This window comes from Mauremys mutica, chromosome 4, assembly GCF_020497125.1.
Source record: "Mauremys mutica isolate MM-2020 ecotype Southern chromosome 4, ASM2049712v1, whole genome shotgun sequence".
Lineage (NCBI taxonomy): Eukaryota > Metazoa > Chordata > Testudines > Geoemydidae > Mauremys > Mauremys mutica.
In genome coordinates, this window is record NC_059075.1 from 60,000,089 (window position 1) to 60,019,591 (window position 19,503).

General features: G+C 44.1%; 1 protein-coding gene across 2 annotated transcripts in view; it reads left to right on the plus strand.

Annotated features, from left to right (window-relative positions):
- Positions 1-19,503, plus strand: part of BAHD1 (bromo adjacent homology domain containing 1) — a 76,517-nt gene extending 57,014 nt beyond the window's left edge. For both annotated transcript variants that reach the window (XM_045016157.1, XM_045016155.1), the window contains 5 exons: positions 5,520-5,881; positions 8,080-8,239; positions 9,272-9,348; positions 11,937-12,028; positions 15,975-19,503. In XM_045016157.1, the coding sequence (XP_044872092.1) occupies positions 5,520-5,881; positions 8,080-8,239; positions 9,272-9,348; positions 11,937-12,028; positions 15,975-16,164 (881 nt within the window). In that variant the 3' untranslated portion in view covers positions 16,165-19,503. The remainder of the gene's footprint in view (positions 1-5,519; positions 5,882-8,079; positions 8,240-9,271; positions 9,349-11,936; positions 12,029-15,974) is intronic.

Here is a 19,503-nt window from a genome sequence, read left to right on the forward strand (position 1 = left end):
GGGTGATCTAGAATATGGAGACCGAATGACCCTTTCGTCCCTTTAGTGAAGGGTTGAGGCATGCTGGTAGGGCAGTGTGTGGAACTTGGCACTGCCTTCTGCACTGTATCTGATCTGCGAACCGTGAAATTCCCAAAATACATTTTATTGCAATCTCACAAAATCTCTTATTTGGGTTTTTTCTTTCCTTTGAACACACCAAAGTTATTAAGTATTTCAGCAGGTGCTACCTGTGACAGGGCGCCGTCCTGCTCCTGTCCCTTCTCTAGGCACAAACTGCTTGGAGCCTTCTAGTCAAACACCTTGTGCAATGTATTACAGTATTCTCCCCACCACCTTTCCAGAGTTGTGCAGTTCTGTATTTACAATAGCATATGCTCCTTTGCTCTCTCAGCCAAGGAGTGGGGGAGACAGAAAGTATCTTCCGTCTGAAAGAGCTTTCCTGGTTCTGCCTCTGACCCTGAAAAGCCTGCCTGCCTGCCTGCCATTCTCTGTCTTTCTCTCTTCCCCACTGAGCACATCCTTCCTGTGTGTTTTCTGCTTCTGGGCTGATGGATTCATTAGCCTTGTAGCTCTCTCCTGCCCATCCCCAATCTATCAATTAGGCACAGCTTTGCTCCTCAGGTTTCCTCCGAGGTGATTTAACTGGTGATCCTGTGATCAGAGTGTTGGTATAGCTGCTGTTGCCCAGCACTCTGTCACACAACCCAGTTTGGAAAAACACCAAAAGATGTTAGCAGTGAAATAGTTAACTCACTGAATGTCAGTGGGTTCTTGAGATCCCATTAGATCAGTGTTTCTCAAACTGGGGTCGCTGCTTGTGTAGGGAAAGCCCCTGGCAGGCCGGGGCGGTTTGTTTACCTGCCCCGTCCACAGTTCCAGCTGATTGCGACTCCCACTGGCCACAGTTCGCTGCTCTGGGCCAGTGGGGACTGCGGGAAGCGGCGCGGGCCGAGGGACATACTGGCCGCCACTTCCTGCAGCTCTCATTGACCTGGAGCAGCGAACCGCGGCCAGTGGGAGCCGCGATCGGCCGGACCTGCGGATGGGGCAGGTAAACAACCCCCCCTGGCCCGCCAGGGGCTTTCCCTACACAAGCAGCGACTTCAGTTTGAGAAACACTGCATTAGATCCCTTTCTCTGATTTTGTGTGTAGCCTATGAGACACTGAAATCCAGAAGCGTAATATGTTTAATAAATGGTTCAGGTATTTGTGCAGCTTTTTTTTCTAGCTATGTTATCCATCAACTTTGTACTAGGTTTTTATCGAGGAGCTTTGCCTTCACTATGTAGAAAAATGTCTATTTACAATATTTGAAACTGGCTACCAGAATTGTTGTGCCAGGGCAATCGTATACCAGTACATTTTCGGCATAAAAGCCACCAAACTATAAAGGGTGTGTGTGTTGCTATTACCAAAATACAGTGTAATCTGTAAACTGGGATTGCTTCATTTACCTCTGAGATGGAATTGTCTCTGAAGATGCAGCTACATGCAGCAATGCTGTACAGTTTAGGATTCAAAGGGAAGGATAACTTATCCAACTAAAACTGCTGGAGGATTTTGGGTAGGCGGATGAATCTTCTAAGTCAAGAGTACAGGATGAGATGGGCTTTATGGCCTCCTTCCGTTCTGAGAAGGTGCTGTAACTCAGAAGCACTTGAGCAAAGTGTAGATTTCCTTTTTCCAAAATATCTCTCTGCTGTCCTGGTGTGGAAGCCCCCACCCCACCCTGGGGGCTAGACAGTAACATAAAAGTCTCAGTAATAGCTCTAAGTGTTTTCATAACTGAGTAATACTTGTGAGAAGACTAGTTCGGAAATAAGAATACTGCTCTTTGACGTACTGCCTTGAGTCATGCCAATCTATACTGTACTAAAAGGAATTGGGTCAGGCACCTTAGTGATGCGAGCTTAACATTCAGATGAAAGGGGTGTGATGGTGTTTTGGTGGTGCTCTCAGTGATTTCCTATGTAGAGAGAGAAAAGTTGATGTCTTATGCAGAGGGAGAAGATTGATGTCATCCCTTCTTGGAAAGCTGATAATTAGCTAAGATGCCATGAGTAGTGCCAATCTGTCCCACAGGTAGGATTTCTCCAACTCTGCTGTATTCCTCCAGACTTTCCCTGCTATAGATTTTTCTTTTTAAAGGCAAATAGCAAGGTAGCATACTTCTTAAATGTGGTGCATTTGCATTGTGTATGTTCAAAGGTGTGGACAGGCCCTCTTGTCTTCCTTACTTAGTAACTTCCATTTAGAATTCTGCAAAATTGGAAAACCCTAGAGTTTCTGCTTTTGCTGAGTGAATTGTGGAGGGAGGTCTCTTCTAGCATAAATAAAGTTTAATGTTCTAGATCTGGTTTGTTGAACCTTGTGAAAAAGATCTGAGTCTTTCCTGGAAAGCTCAGCTTCAGTGAGTTAAAGAATTACTTAACCTGAATAATGTCATATGCAGAGAAGAGGGGATAAGGTTGATCTCCCAGTGTTGCCAGCTTGACATATCGAGTGCCTTGCATCTATATTCTTGTTGATTACAGTCTGTTGTTAGCAGGGGCAGCTCTAGGCATTTTGCCTCCCCAAGCACGGCAGGCTGCCTTCGGCGGCTTGCCTGCGGAAGGTCCCCGGTCCCGCAAATTCGGCAGCAGCCTGTGGGAGGTCCGCCGAAGCTGCGGGACCAGCAGACTCTCCGCAGGCATGCCGCCGAAGGCAGCCTGCCTGCTGCCTTCGCGGCGACCAGCAGAGCACCCCCCGCGGCTTGCCACCCCAAACACGCGCTTGGCTTGCTGGTGCCTGGAGCCGCCCCTGGTTGTTAGAGAGGTTAGCTGGGTACCGAGTGAGGCCAAACTGCCCTTGTAGAAGTAACTAATTTTGAATGCAGTCATCCTGATAGTGATGGGATTAGTTAGTGCTGCTCATAGATACTAGCGTTCTCTTTACAGGGGACAGGTGTTAATTTTGTACTCAGAGTAGCACAGTGCATTGCAAGAATGAGGTGCCAGTCTCATTCCCGAGGGAGGATGTGTTCACTTGTAGGTGAATGATGGGGGTCTGCTGTATACAGGTGAAGGGATTAGGCTGGTGCCGTGGGCTGTGTTTGTGTGCCATATCCAGCAGAGAGAGAGAGAGAGGGATTACTCTTGTGTTCCAGTGACAGCAGCCTGCTATGTAAAACTGCACACAGGGTAATGGGGTTAAGACTGAGCAGACTGGATGAGGAGTTGGCCACGATGATTATCTATTTTTAGACATGGGGGATGCTTTATTGGTAGCACTTGAAGCCAATGAATTAATGGGTGGTGGAGGGATGCTAGAGAGGTTAAACCTGGGCAGATAATTTTCAGTGGTGGGAATGTAGGACATGATGGAGTTCTTGTGGTCCTATTGAGCACTGGTTGAATGAAGTCTTTCCCTTTCTTAAGGTGGGTTGCTATTAGAGCAGTGGCTCTCAAACTTTTGTACTGGTGACCCCTTTCACATAGCAAGCTTCTGAGTGCGACCCCCCCCTTATAAATGAAAAACACTTTTTAATATATTTAACATCATTATAAATGCTGGAGGCAAAGTGGGAATTTGGGGTGGAGGCTGACAGCTCGCGACCCCCTTCCCCCCCATGTAATAACCACACGACCCCCTGAGGGGTCCCGACCCCCAGTTTGAGAACCCCTGTATTAGTGTGAAGCCATTTGTCAGCTTCAGTTTGGAACTGAAAAGGGCTTGTGATCTCAGTGTCCTTGAGGCTGCTACATTACTATCCAGGTCATCTGTGAAATTAGCCTGGGTGCCTAGGCCATAGGGCGCCAGAGTTCAGTTCCTAATCTTCACACCATTAAATACAGTTACTCATGATGGCTGTCCAAGTGGTCCCAGATCTGACTCAAGACATATCAGCTTGTCCATTTAAGAGTTCCTAAGACTTTCCTATATCATCATTCTGGGCTGTTTCCCCTTTATTAGTACAACTGCTCCATTCTCCTTGTGTGCCCCTCTGCACCTTCCAATGTTCTTCTTCCCACTTCACCATCTTTTAAATACCCATAACAATCACCCACTAACCCCATCAGCTAAAGAGTCGGAGGGAAGCTGCTGAGTGACAGGAAACACTCCTCCTCCCAGGGGAACAGTGCTCTACATCTGTAGCCCTCCATGCTGCTACAAACCGAGCAAGCAGAGAGATCAAGAATCTTTCCGACCAGCTCTATTAGCTGTACTTGTTTTTATAGCTGTTGCTGCTAATCTGTGAATGCATCTTTCTTTTGTTACCGCTCCTATCTCCAAGGATGGTGATTGTTTCATAACCTTTTACAGCTCACTGAGTGGGAGGCAGAGGGCAGCAGTTTCCTGCTGTCTGGAGCAGCCTCAGCCATGCTTCACTCTGTAAATTGAATCAGTTATTACGCTGATTCTCTTAAACTGCTTTGATTTTTAAGGCGGTGCCCACTTGGGGACCTGCAGATGTATCAAAGCAACTGTCTTTGTGAACCTTAGTGCTGTCTGAGATTGCCTCAAGCTGCCCTGTTGGCATTTCCAGGATGTGTATGCTTTCAGATTTATGAAGCATGGGGATTTTCGTATGTACTGGGCTGTTTGTTAAGCTGGGGACTCCCTACCTGCCGGAGTTGATAATGCTGTGTCACTAGACTTCTTCCGATCTAAGCTTCTTTCTTTTTTACTCAGGCTTATTTCATGGATTGAACACTTCGGGCACTGGGAATTTTGGATGTGTATTATCATTGTAAAATGCTTTGGGATGCTTTTAGAAGGCTTTGTCAGCTGACTTACTAGCGTAGGGTAGTAAATCTGTCTGCTTCTGGGATATAGGGCTGTCTTAAAGGCAACAGCCCATGCTTTGTTTCAAGCTCGCCCCATGTTTTATCATTGCTCTGGATCTCATTAGAGAAAGCTCTTCACGTCCACTGACTGAACTTAGTGCCTGTGTTGGCACCTTGAAGGAAACTGGGCTTTTGGATTAGTACAGAGGGATAGATGTAAGGCTAAAAGGGACCTCAAGAGGTCATCTAGTCCACCACCCCGAGCCGAGGCAGGGTTGAGTATGTGTAGACAGTCCCTGACAGATGGTTAATGTATAGTTTAGTCCTTTGCGAGTTCTCACCCTCTCACACAGTAAGCCCTACTGCTACTCACCTTTACATGTATGTTGACAGGCTGGAATCACTGAAGTCTAGTATCACTTAGGGTGCTAACCCAGCCCTTTGTACGTGATAGGCTGGCACTACCAAGGGGCATATCAAATTGGTTTGTCATAGTGAGGATGTACTTCACTGCATTTTCAAAGCAGCATACTCAAGTGCTTTTAGAATCGAGCAGTAGTACAAAATGCTTCCTAGTACAGAAGATCCATGTTTACCTTAAATATAAGTATTGGCTACTACTAGTAGTGCAATAAAGAGAATTCTGTAGGAAAGTATTGCTTAGCTTAGGATCATCCTGCTAATTTAGTCATTATCAAGAAACTGCAGTACAAATATATCACTCTTCCCTTCTCCCCCTCTCTTGTTAGAAAGTTGCAAATCTCTGGACCAGCTGACCCTCACAATCCCTGTGGCAGGGCACCCCGCATCACCTGCCCACCCACTCTCAGGATGCCCTGTGCCCAGTGTGCCACCAGCTGCAGAACCAGTTCCTCACTTGCAGACTCCCAACTCAGAACCCCAGACCATGGCCCGAGAGTGTCCACAGAGCTCCAAGCCCCCCAGTGGCTCCAAATCTGGTCTTCGAAATACTACAGGCTGTTTACATGCCTGTGATAGCAAAGCAGCAGGAGGTCACTCTCATCCAAAGCAGCAGCGCATCAGCAGGAGGAGAGCAACCAATGGCTGGATACCCGTGGGTGCAGCCTGCGAAAAGGCCGTGTATGTTGTGGTAAGTGCTGGAAAAATTCTGCTTTCCTATGTATGCCTCCAAGCATGCTGCACAGTAAACTGAGATCCAGTAGGGACAAGGAAGAGAGGTTGCAGGATTTCAGGTTAGGTAGACTTGCCTGCAGGTACAGGAGCATTCTCCAGTGACACTCCTGCTGTTACCTCTGTAACAGCACGATCTCACTAGATGTCATCCAGCATTTCTTTAACAAGGGAACAGTTGGATTGGTGCAAAACATTTTTGCTGGGCTTTGGGGCTGAACCACTTGATCGTTGGCTTCTCGTTCTTTCTCCGGTACTGCAGCAGCACATGCCCTGGTCTGCCCTGGCGTCTGGCATGACAGGCAAGCAGAGAAAAAGCCTGAAAGGAAAACCTGCTTCTCCTGCCCCTCTTCCCAGATAATTGATAACAAGTGCTGCTGGGTTTGTAGTCAGAGAGGGATGACTGCCTCTCAGAAGCCAGGACACAGGCGCTGGATCAGAGAAGCAGTGAACCCCAGCAGGGAAGTGGCAAGTGGTACCTTCTATCCCCACTACAGGGAGTAGAGGAAGCGGCAGTCTAAGGGCAATTCTAAGGCAAAAATAGCAACTGCCAAGGTGCTTGAGCTTGTCTCGTCAGCCATTGGTGGTGCCTGTAGCTCCAGCAATAATTCCCCTCCGTTGCCCAGTACACGGCCTTGGGAAGGACACAAAGTCAGCCCAATGGGGGCCCCACCAGCCCACATCTTTTATGCCCTATTTATAGGCCCTAGCCAGCTGTTCTTCTCCATGGGGGTTTCCCAACTAGGCTTCCCCCTTCAACAGATCTCTGGCATTCTGAGCCTGTAGGAGTAGAGATTTGTCCCTGTGAGGCAACTCTGCTGCATCAGGGGTTACCCTGCTCTGTGGCTTCATTTTATCCATAATATCAAAGTGTACACACAGATTTGGCAAAAAAAAAAAAATCTGAAGGAAACGATCCCATGTCTTGGGGCAGAATAGGTGGCTCTTATCAGGGTATATCTACGTTGCAAAAAACCAGCCCTGTAGCAGAGAGACTCAGACCCCAGGTCTACACACTCTGGCATGCAGTGCAAAGCTAAAAATAGCTGTGTAGACATTCCTGCTAGGGCTGGAGCTTGGGCTCTGGGACCAACCCCCTTGCTGAGTTTCAGAGCCCAAGCTCCAGCCTGAGTGGGAATGTCGGCTTTGGGTTTGGTTTGATTTTGTACTGTAGATGTACCAATAGAGGCGGAGCCCGTTACTCTTGTTCCTCATGCCCAAGAGGTCAGGTGGGAGCAGAGCAGAAAAGCAACCTTCACCTTTTAGGCTTTTTCTTTGCTCATTTGTCATGCTGGAGACAAGGGGATGTGCTGCTGTGGTGCTGGAGGAAGAATGAGAAGCCAAGAATCAAGTAACTCAGCCCAAATGTTTTTGCACCAGTCCAATTTGTATTGTCACAACCCCTTCACTTCATTTCATTGGTAAAGTGGATTTCACATTGCCTATATTTTCAAGAGGACATATTACATGTTGTTGCATTCTTACAAATAGTTTTCAACAGTCTCTTAGGAAGCATAACTATTACATTTCAAAACAAACAACAAATTTAGTCTCCAATGGCACCAGTAGCATAAGCAGCTGGAAACCTACAATATCTAGGTTGATAATATTAAAAAATTGTTGTCACACTTACCTGAAAGCAGGTTTGTGTGTGCACAGGTGTAGGAATGCTCACTTTTGATCCATTTAAAATACAACGGGGGAGATGGTTTCAAAGTACTAATTTTTTTCTTTTAGACTAGGACTGATTCTTAAACTGGCATGGTGAAGATTCTGCAATCTACTGTACAGAAGCAATAGCAATATGTTTTCTCCATAGCCTTTCTGAACGTCACACTGGTGGCCATACCTGATCTGAAGACACTTGATTACTGAACCCAGGAGAATGTTCTCTGGGTTTTTTTTTTCTAGGTTCATTAGCAAATAGTTCACACCCACTTTTCAAATTTACCCTCTGGATGTAGAGATGCTATGAGTGGGTTTGTGCTGTGTGACTTCTCTCAGGGATCTCTTGCAGCCAAGGTGCACCACTTCGGACAGGGCTTTTAGTGAACTGTTTTAATCAAGACCAGGAAGATTAAAGGCAGCTTATATTAGTTGTTCTGAAGTATTTCCTAGCCTAACTTTTTGTCTCTCTTTCCCCTGCCAATGCTGTAGAATGAGCCAGAGCCAGCTGTTCGTAAGAGCTACCAGGCTGTGGAGAGAGATGGGGAAATTATCCGGGTACGAGATACAGTCCTTTTGAAATCAGGACCACGAAAGAAATCTATGCCTTATGTGGCAAAGATATCGGCGCTGTGGGAAGACCCGAAAACAGGTACTGGGCAGAAAGCCAGAGTACATTATGTTCACCCTCTGTCCATCAAATCCCAAAGAACCGAGTGGAAATGGGTTAATGGCAGTATTGAGCAGCAGATGCTAATTTACCAGAATAACTCACCACTACAGGTTTGGGTGATAAAGGGGAGGAGCTAGGTAATCAGAGCCCTATAGCTGTGCATGGTGACCTCTGATACAAGAACTGAAATTTCATCTTTTTAGTCATTAACTCAGAATCAGTAATTGTCCTGAAAGCATCTGCACAGATCTACCAACTAAAGATCTTTGCAACAATTTTTCCCATGTGATTTTGTAGGAGCAGGTATCTCATGAACCACTAATATTGCAAATGTTCTAGGCAGTTTGCAATCTAGGAGATGAAGCATTGATTTGTAGCTGCAGAAATTCTTGATATTAGCACTGAAAATCATGTAATAGGGACAACCAAACGGTAATTGGAATAGCGTGATTTTGATTGTAAGATCCCATATCTGACAGGTCTCCAGGGCTAGAGCCTAATTCTTTGTATAAGTTGGAAACTCAGTATGCCAAATCATACAGAGCAAGTAACACCCCGACAGCTTGTGAAATAGCAAAACTTAAGATGGTAAGGCCATTGCTGTGACCATGCTAGCAGTGCTTTGTTTGTTTGTTTGTTTGTCCAGGACTAAATATTGCAAGTACCAGACCTTAGACCCATGTACTTGACAAATCCCAGTTCAGCTGCTATTTCATATTTGAACATTTGGCTTTGTTGACTAGTGATCTCTTCATCTGGGACTGTGAATAGTTATTAGGTGGTGCAGGTACAATGAAATAGTGACGCCACTTGTTTTACTTAGCCAGTTGCTATAACAAAAGGAAACTCAGCTCAGCATCAAATATTTATCATGGTATAGCTGCAGTTAGGTGAGAGCTATGGAAATAGAAGGGCTGATGGATGAAACAGGAGAACTGAAACTGGATTTTGTGATACTCCTTAATGCATGTTTTCATCACTGACTTTAAAATGTCTCCTGTCTCCTTCCAGGGGAGCTAATGATGAGTCTCCTGTGGTATTACAGACCAGAGCACACTCAGGGAGGTCGCAATCCCAGCATGCATCAGGTGAGCAGTCCGAAATACCTCGTTGGGACGGTTAGGGGATATTTGGCAAGGATCCACTCTATTCCAGGGAGATGGGACTGGAATGAACATCCCTGCTCAGCATTCATGCTTAGCCTTTCATAACACATGGAGGCAGGATCCTTGTCACACCGGTCTCCTGGCTGCTCCACAGATGCTGCCATATTTTTGTGTTGAATGGGTAAAACCACTGTGTTTCATGTAGGACACAAGCAATCTGATGCTGTAAGTAACAAGGATGGGTGGTAACAGAAGTATCTGTACCTTTCACAGGATTTTCTTTGCTTTAAAATTTACTATTTCCTGAGGTCTGAAAACAGTGCTATGCCACTTGAGAAAAGAGGCTATTTGACTTTAGCTAGGGGAAGGTGCACTGTTTTGGGAATCAGAAGATGCTGTGTTTTGTATTAAATCAAGACTGAATGTCTTTCTAAAAGATAGGCTTTGGTTCAGCCAGAAGTTATGAGCTCGATGCAGGAATTACTGGGTGAGAATCTCTGGCCTGTGTTATGCGGGACATCCAACTTAGATGATCCGAATGAGTCCCTTCTTTCCTTAAATCTATGCATTGAATTTGTGACTTTCTATTAAAAACTCCTCTTTTAGGGGATCAATCCAGTCCCTCTAGCCTGAAATTAGTCATATGGGACCAAAAGCTCCTGTTCCCTTTTTGTATAATGGGCAGAAGAGGGTGGCTTTATTAGGGGGGTTAAAAACAGATTTAAGAAGTATACTGTGCTCCTTCTGCACAATGGGTTCACTTTTAAAAATAAAACTTATGACCCAATATGTCTTCAAACCCAGGCCTGTTGCTTTGTTTAGTTTTGTATGGAGGGGAAAAAGTACATTTTTAAACCAAAAGAGCAGAGAGATTAGAGAGGAATGAGTTACTGCCATTTTTCCATCCAACAAAAAGTCCACAATGTGCTGGTTTTAAATTCCATTCAGCAGTTGTACATGCCGCATGTATGATTCCCAGATTTTCTTTTGGAAACCTGTTTGGTACCTTGTGACATTGTAGTCCACAAACGAAATCTGAGAGTATCTAGCTGCATTTTAGTGCGGAGAGAGCAAGAAGTCAGGTTAGGGAGGAACTACCTCACTTTCCTCCTCCCACACCTGTCTTGTTATACAAAAACTGCTTTAAAAGGAGAAGCTGCCACTGGGCTGAGTAGGTGGAATAGGCTTGCCAAGGATGACTCAGGTAAACTTGATTTAAGGAGGAAACCAAAACATTCACACACCTCTGCGGGTTGGGGTTGGTTTGTTGGTTAGTTTTTTGTTGCTTTTCTAGTTGTTGATCATGTTCCCAGACTCTGACCCTGCTCCTGAGGCTGTAGTGAAGCCTGTCCTCTGCCTACCCTGCTTCCCTGGGGCTCCAGGTGAAATGAACCCTGAGGCACATTGCTGGCACTTTCACAACAGCACCCTTATTACACCAGATCCTCTTCACTTCTGATTACCACACCTGATACTAAATTAGCTCCAGCTGGGTTGGCCCATGCCCAGTGGCAGCACTTGTCAACCCCTCCCTAACTGCTTCAGATGCAGCCTTTCAAGATTCAGACTGGGGAGAAGAGGCTACTGCCATTTTTTCATCACTTAGAACAGCTCTTTCAGTTGATGGGGGAGAGTTGGAGAGGAAAAGGGGACAATTTATTTACTCTGAGACTGATCACTACAGTACTTTAGAGGCTAGTGGGAGAGGTTGGCCAAGTACCATTCATATCATTTATTTGTGTAAATGAATCAGAAAAGATTTCCAGCGCAGAAAAGAGAAAACTGAGACTGTCCCCCAGGGTATTGGAAGTGCGGGGGGGAAGACAGCTCCTGCCTTCTGCCGAAGTTGCTTAACAAAGTGGTGGATTGTAAGAAAGTTCATTCTTTGCTGTGCAATTTCTCCAGTCTTTCCACATACAGTTCTAGAGATCTGACGTTGGGATTGGATGGGGTGAAAAATCCTGTCTTTACTTTGGATTTCTTTGCATCTTGGGCCTTTTGTAACATTACAGGACATTTTTCCCTCTAAGCTGTCTTCTTCTTGCTGAGTGTGGTACTAGGAGAGCACTTTTTGAAAAAGCTGCATTCATATTGCTCAATGCAGCATTCTGAAAGGTCACCTGGTGAGAAGCACTTATCACAATATAAGTCACAGACTCTCAATTGCATTTGAAATGAGAGATTTGGTTATAAGCAGTATCTCTGAGCTGCCTGCTGGTGGCAGCTGTCTTACTGAACAGTGATATTTGCAATACATGTGGAGACTGATAATATAAAGTAGAATGGCGGTGAGTTTATGTGATGGGAAAGCGATAACATTTTGGTCAAATGTTAAACAGTGAAGTTCTTTTGGTCACTAAAACAATTAGGCTATAAAATTATAACTGTAAATTGTTTGGGTTGATTACAACGTCTAACTTGTAGGGGGTTGTGCTTTCTCTTTAAGAAGTGTGTTGTTGCAGGTGTGCATAGCCTTTCTCTTCTTTAAGGAGAGACTACCTAGGACTGCCTTGCCTCTCTAAGTGCTCCCGTCCATTGAGTGACTGTCCCCTTTGTATATCTGTTTGCAGAATGAGATCTTTGCATCCCGACATCAGGATGAAAACAGTATTGCCTGCATTGAGGAAAAGTGCTATGTTCTGACCTTTGCAGAGTACTGCAGGTAGGTGGTGCTCTTAACTTGCTGTTGCTTTTGCAGCTTATCTCTGTATCACCAGTTCTTTTCAACGTTTCTATTACCTGATCTCATTCAGCAGAACTGCGTGTGCTTTGCAGCCTACCTCTTCTAGTTAAACTGTCCGGCGGTACATTTAGCGAATGAGAGTGCTATGCTAATCTAGGAGTGTTTGTCGTGCTCTAGCTCTAGGGTGACCAGATGTCCCGATTTTATAGAGACAGTCCCGATTTTTGGGTCTTTTTCTTATATAGGCTCTCATTACCCCACTCCACCCCCCACCTTCGTCCCGATTTTTCACATTTGCTGTCTGGTCACCCTATCTAGCTCCTTTGGGTACCTCTTTGCTTTGTTTCAGAGTAGCAGCCGTGTTAGTCTGTATCCACAAAAAGAACAGGAGTACTTGTGGCACCTTAGAGACTAACAAATTTATCTGAGCATAAGCTTTTGTGGGCTACAGCCCACTTCATCGGATGCATGCAGTGGAAAATACAGTAGGAAGATATATTAACACCCATTGTTTCATGTTCTCTGTGTGTGTGTGTGTGTATATATATATATATATCTTCCTACTGTATTTTCCACTACATGCATCCGATGAAGTGGGCTGTAGCCCACAAAAGCTTATGCTCAAATAAATTTGTTAGTCTCTAAGGTGCCACAAGTACTCCTGTTTTCTTTGCTTTGTGTTTTATAAACACTTTAAGCAGTTTATAAGTGTTTACACATGCATGACCTTTCTGCTACAGAACATGCTCATCAGTAGACACAGTAAAACATAGTAACATTTCAGTTACAAAACTGGAGTGTACATACATTTCCTCCACATGTACATGTATGCTCCAAGTTCAACTAAAATGCATATGCCTAACGTGTTTGCTGTCCTTATCACTCTTCGTAGGCGTGCCTATAGTATCAGGTGTTTTGGTAATTAGGTCACCCAATATAGTGACTAGAGAAATATTTAACTACTTTACAGTTTAATTTTTGCTATTTTTAATCAGTCTTAGCGACCAAGGACTTCCGAGTATCTGTATTTTCTAACAGTAACAAATTTAAAGTAACAATGGCAAAATAGAAATTAGATTTAAAGTCCAGACTGTAGGTTATTAAAATGGAAAATAACCCTTTAAAAATCTGTCCTATTTTACGTGCTTTTACTATGTGCTATTGGTTGCATTGTATGCTTTGCTCATCTTGGACAGTAAAACTAGCTTAGCCAGTTTCACACTGGTCCTTATGCCGCATTCCAAAGCTTCACTGGGTTTCTAAAAATGAAGGTCATTTCCTAAAATAGTTATTTTTAGTTCAACGAACGTATACTGATTTTTACAAAAGTTCTTTTGAGCACCATGTACATCCTGGTTCTGAACTACTTGCTGCTTTTTTAATAACTCACTTCCCAAAAAAGCAGACATGAGTGACTGGGAATAATATACCATTGGGCTTCTGCACTGGTTTGAAACTTCTGGACAGGAGTCCCGTTTCCCTGTGGCATGGCTTGACAGAGGCAGGTGGATGTTACATTAAAGCAACTAGAGCAGCTCTGAACTATTCAGAATTTGGCTTTATGGAACTTCAATAAAAGTGGAATAAATCCACTCTGAGTAATTGGAGAATTAAAATAATTTGGAAAGACCACTTTCTGTCATTTTCCTTTTGGCATAACTACGCTTTCAGAAGCACTTGCTAAAGTGAGCCATAGAATGAAAATGTAGTAAAGAAAAGCTTGTTGATACAGTGAACCCCTGCAAAAAAGAAACCAGGATGTTCTTACAAATGTGCTTGGTATGTCCAGAAAAAAACCACCAGCAAATTAGGATAGGTTTGTTCCTCCTCTAATTACTTTGAACCTATGAAGTTGCATCCGCTCTGACATGAAGTTGCTGTGATTGGAATATAGCCTTTCCTCATAAATTATTGTATGCTGAAGGGTTACCCATCTCAGAAACCACAGGGGCTATTCCTGACTCACTGGCCAAATGCTGATATATTTTTATTGCACTGTGTGGAGCCTTTACAAATTTTGTACTAATTGGACCTGTTGGCGGTGTTCCTTAAAAATGTGCCTCTCTGCACACTATACAAGTGATCCACTGCTGGCCTGTGCTAAACTGGTTTGAATGCTCAGGGAGTCTAAAGACATCAGCACAGGCAGTGGGAAGGTGTTTTCACAAACTGGTCAGCAAAGCTGAATTCACTGGCTCAGATTCTTGTTCAGATAACCACTGTTGCACAATGTGTGTTTGAAACCACTTGAAGAACTGATAAGGTAGCATGATATGTGGTATCCATTTCATTAAGATCTTGCAGATATCCTCCCCCATTAAGTGCCTCTATTCAGGTGAGAGTTCAACCAGCTGGGTTAGTAAGCAGATAGCCAAAATTACTTAAGCCTTGTTCATGGTGATTCCATCCCAGTGCCACCACAGTCGTTGCAAAGTACATGTTTGAACTCAAGCTAGATAGGAAGGAGATCTTACCAGTGGATGAAGGATTTTGCTGTTTCATTGGCAGCTCTGTGTCTGGGGTATGTACCAAGCACAATTATAAGAGTTCTCACCGTGACAATCTGATCGCCAAAGCCCATGTTTCATCAGTGGTCAACAGTTGTTTGTATGCTTTTAATCTTCAAAATATTTCAAATGTAGGCTCTTTCTTCCTGATGCCGACCTTAGCATGGAGAGTCCAGCCTTTGATCTTTAGGCTGGATTACTGTTATGTGCACACTTGTGCCCTTAAACCACTGCAGCTCTGCAGCTATTGCAGAACAAGCTTGGCTACTGTGCAGGAGCCTTCGCCCACAAGTTTTACACCCACATTCCATAGGTTGCTCACTTGCTGAACAGGCAGCTAATGTATCACTATGGCTGTAATCATATAGCCTTATGTAAGAGGGCCCTTCTACATCAGGTATTTTCTGCTTATGTCGTGCTGCTACAGCTGAGCTCAGTGAGGTTCTTACAGCTGCTTTGCTATAAATAAACTCTAGAAAGGACAGAAGGCAGGACCTTCTCTGCAGGGCCAGGAATGCTGTCCCTCCCAACACTCCCCACTGCATGTCTGTGTCATCCCACTGGGAAACGCTCAAGGTTTTTTATTTTACTTGGTGTTTGGGTGGCATGCTTTGTTCTGCTCCTGATCTCAGCTCTGTTTGTGCAAGTTCTCTCCATTCATACTAAAATGTTTATATTTTAAGGTGCCCCATAGCCTTCTGCTATGAGTGCTTATAAATTAAAACACTGTGGTATAATTATCAGGTTGACTGGCTGGCGAATCGTTTTATACGCACGCATGATTTCTGCAAATGTCCAGTCATTGTTTTAAAGTACCATAATCCACTAGGGCATATTCCTCCTCCTGGACCAGGCTCACAAATGGCAGGTATTGTTGCAGAATATCCAACTCCAGCATGCATTAATTTAAGTCTTTTTGTCATCCTGTAGCACCAGTAAAAGGCCTTGTTGACTCAGAGAATGGAGTGTTCTGTGACCTGGTTTATGTTCTTGCTTAATCACCTTTATTTGAGCAATAATCTTTTTCCAGTGCTAATCAACAGAAATAAGGCAAAGGTGGTTAAACAATGCAGATTAACTATTGTAATCCTCCATACTGTAAAACTGTAGAGAATCTACCAGCCAGGAAATCTAAACTAGTGTGCTACTTGGTAAAGCTCAGAGTAGTTGTAACTGGTAAACCAACCTCTAAATCTCTTTTTGGTGAAAGGATAGTTCTGTTCCAGAATCCATAACTTTATCCTCCCCACTCCTGCAGTAGCCTGGCAGGAATATACTGTAATGGGTGAAACCCTAAGGAGCAGAAGGAGATTATAGTTTCTTCCAGCAGGAGGCCTTAGCAGGAATAGTGAAAGCTTGAGCAGTGAAGGCACTAAATGAAGATTCCCTGTGACTTTTTGTATTTAATTACATTGCAGATTCTGTGCCTTGGCAAAGCGTCGTGTCGAGGGGATCCCAAGCAGGAAAACCATGATGGTTCCTCCGTCAGAAGAGTATTCCACACCTCCACATCGCAAGGTGCCAGAGGACACTGATCCTGATCTGGTTTTTCTCTGCCGCCATGTCTATGATTTTCGACATGGGCGCATCTTGAAGAATCCGCAGTAACAAAACTCTTCAGTCCAGCTATGGTGATGACAAGTGGCACCAGAGAGCCAGTGGCAGGTTGACCGTCTGGGACATCCATGCATGCTCAGCAACTTTTTTAGTACTGCTTGCAGGCCAGAAGGAACGTCCAAGCACTCTGTCCTCAAAGACTGAAAAGATTTCCGCATTCAGGAACAGATCCCTGTCAAGGAAGGCCAGCAGTTCAAAGCACAGCACTTCATTAAAGAGCATAAATTAAAATATATACCTATAAATAAATATATGTATATAGATATAGGTACTTGCATATGTAAATCTATATCTATATATGTATATAGAGATGCATATATTGAGAGGGGTTTTGCAGGGGAGAAAAGCCAGTATACTAAATCCAAAGCCATCATTGGTGGGGGTGGTTGGAATATGCAGGAGGGATTCTGTGGTGCAGGTATGAGTCAAGCTGTGATAGGTCCATGGTTTTCATGTCCTGATGTGAAGAGAGAGGGCAAAGCCCAGTTCATTTGCATGGTGCAGGATAGTCATGCTTGCCCAGCAGAAAAGGCAGGGTGTGCTGATTCTTGATGTCACTGCTACTTCAAAATCCAATAATTCCTCTTGAAGTTGTGCCAAGTGCAGAGCGGCCGTCTGCTGTACTGAATAGTTTTTGCGTTGTAAAGGGAGAGGGACTCCTTTTTCCTGTACAATTTTTCTGCAGTCTATGATTTACCACCCAGATTGGGGCCTTTAGGCAGGCCGTGAACTTTGTTTCAGCTCCAAGGTAAAAAACCGGGCGAGGGATAGTAGGCCTTACCTCACGCCTTTATGGAAAGCTGCATGTCTGTCAGAGGTCTTTGGCCAACAAGGCACACCTCCAGCAGACACGTACTGTTGTAAGATATGGAACACATGAGCTTTGCTCTGTAGGTGAAAGCCATGCTTTTCTTCTCTTCAGGATACTCCTCTCCTTGCCCTCCTTGACATCAGAGGCCTTCCCTAGCAGTGTAAATGGTTTATTCTCTCCCTTCCAAGTTCAGTTTTCTTTGCTGTAGTTTAGACCCTGTAGAATCTAGATGTGCACATTCCACCATAGATGGGTAAGCTAGAGGCAGGGGAAGAAATGAAAAATATTTCCTTTGGCTATTTCATCCTAAAAATGACACCTGACACAATTGTTTTGGTCTTGGGCATGGTCGTACTGCTGAGAAAATTAGCAGTGCTCTCTCTTGGCACTGCCTTCCATCCTCCTCCCCTACTACTTATACTGACATCCGAACATGCTCACCAGGGTGGCTTTGTGGCTTCTGAAAGGAACTGACCAATGAGAGGTGTGCGTTGTTGAAAAATGCTACCTGATTCCTACAGATACTTTTGCCTCTTGCCTTATGTGTATAGATCCTAGAGATACTTTAGTTTATCTTAACACAAACTATTGAAGTTAATTCTAAAGAAAACCAAAGGACAGCATAACAGAGTCCATTGAATCAGTCACACACAGCTGGGAATCCATTTGTAGATTGCACTAATTTAAAGAATGAGAATCAACACTGTATCGGTCCATGTACCTGCTGACTGCTGGAGTCACTCATTTAAACTAGGGACCTGCATTTTCAGTTTTGGGGGTGCCTGAATTAGTGTTAAACAATAGAAGTGTTCATACTGCTTTAATGTTGTTGTCCTTTAAGTGGAAGTAGCACTACCTTTACTCACCACGGACACTGATGGAGCTGCAATCAAGGGGATTTTCCTCTTGCTCTGATCACTGAGGCTATGCCTACCTGGCCTGGAGAAAATATCCCTACCACGTTAAATTCCGTTAAGTGAAAATTGTGCAGCCTGTGTTTCTGTTAACACAGGCGTTATCCAGAGATTTGTTCTACATACCAAAGAGGGGAATGTTTATGGAAGGACAAGAGAACCTTGAAAGAAGATGGGAAGGTCCGAGGCCCATGAGGGCCAACCCTGGAAGTGTGGCACATGTTCACTTGATCTCAATGGACAATTCCTGCTCAGTATTCCAGAGGACAATGAAAAATTCCAAAGTCCCTGCCAATGCGCCCCAGGGGAAAACTCCCAAGCCTTCATTTTCAAGAGGTTTAACCCTAGGCACCTGAGCACAAATCCATAATTTAAGCATTTAATCCCACTTATACCTCAAGGTACTGCTGGTGTCAAGTAATTGTCTGTTTTCTCCTTAACAATTACTTGGAATAAGGAGGTCAGGCCATTGGCACTACAGAGCGCATTTCACTACAGCATCAGAGCAGGGTCGGGGTAACCTCAGGGCTCTCAATTGGCCAAGTGAGAGCATCATGGAAGGGATGGATGCTCACTAGATGGGAGGATGGTATAGTTCCTGCTCCCTTGTAGTAAACAGTGGTGTGGTTGTGGAGCAATATTGTAGTTTCTGTAGCTGCTGCCTGCCCTTTTGGTCCCATGGTGAGAGGTAGTTAGTTGTGGCTACAGGGTGGAGAGGGGCACACAAGGAAAATGGAGCAGTGGGACTAATACAGGGGAAACAGCTCAGATCGATGATATGGGAAAGTCTTAGGAACCCTTATATGGACAAGCTGATATGTTCTGAGTCAGATTTGGGACTCCTTGGACAGCCATCCTGAGTAGGATCAATGGGGTCAGGGACAGTCCATGCTAAGATGCCTGAGGATCCTCTTCTACAAAAGGAGTAGCTTTATTTACTGGTGTCATGACAGGGTTTCTCAAGCTTTCCTGCTAATTCAAATCTGCACACTACTGCAAAGTCAGTAAAGCGTTTACTATCCAGCCTCAGAAACCACAGTCACTTGCTGAAAATTTTACTTCTCCTGGTTCCCCCTCCACCTGTCCTATCTCCTTTCCAGGTGGAGGGAAAGAAATCCAGGTTGCCCAAAGGGGAGAGGAAAAATTGTATTTACCCATGTTCTGGGATGTGCTGTCACCCCTGTCCAGAGAGGAGAAATCCTGTCTCTTCTGATGTTATGTCAGAATCTGCTTCAGGCCAAGAACATTGTTCAGGACTCACATGGTTGCTTATGCTGTTGTGCAAACAGCATGTAAATGAATCAAAATGTCTTATCCATAATGAGACTATTTCATGCTTTTTTAATCTATTAGATATGGAAATATTTTTTGAAACTGAAAATGCAGTCAGTAGAATTTAAATTGAAATGTAATACATGTAAAATATATTTTAGTTGAGAATTTTGTAAAATGCACTTTTTTGTGTCTCTTCCCTGGTTTCCCAGATCTGTATTTCAGTGTTTACAGATGGAATGAGAACATTCCCTATACCCTCCTTCTGTGAGAAAGATATATTAGAAGTAATTCTTAAAAAATAAATTTGAAAAATTGTATTGATTTAGAAAA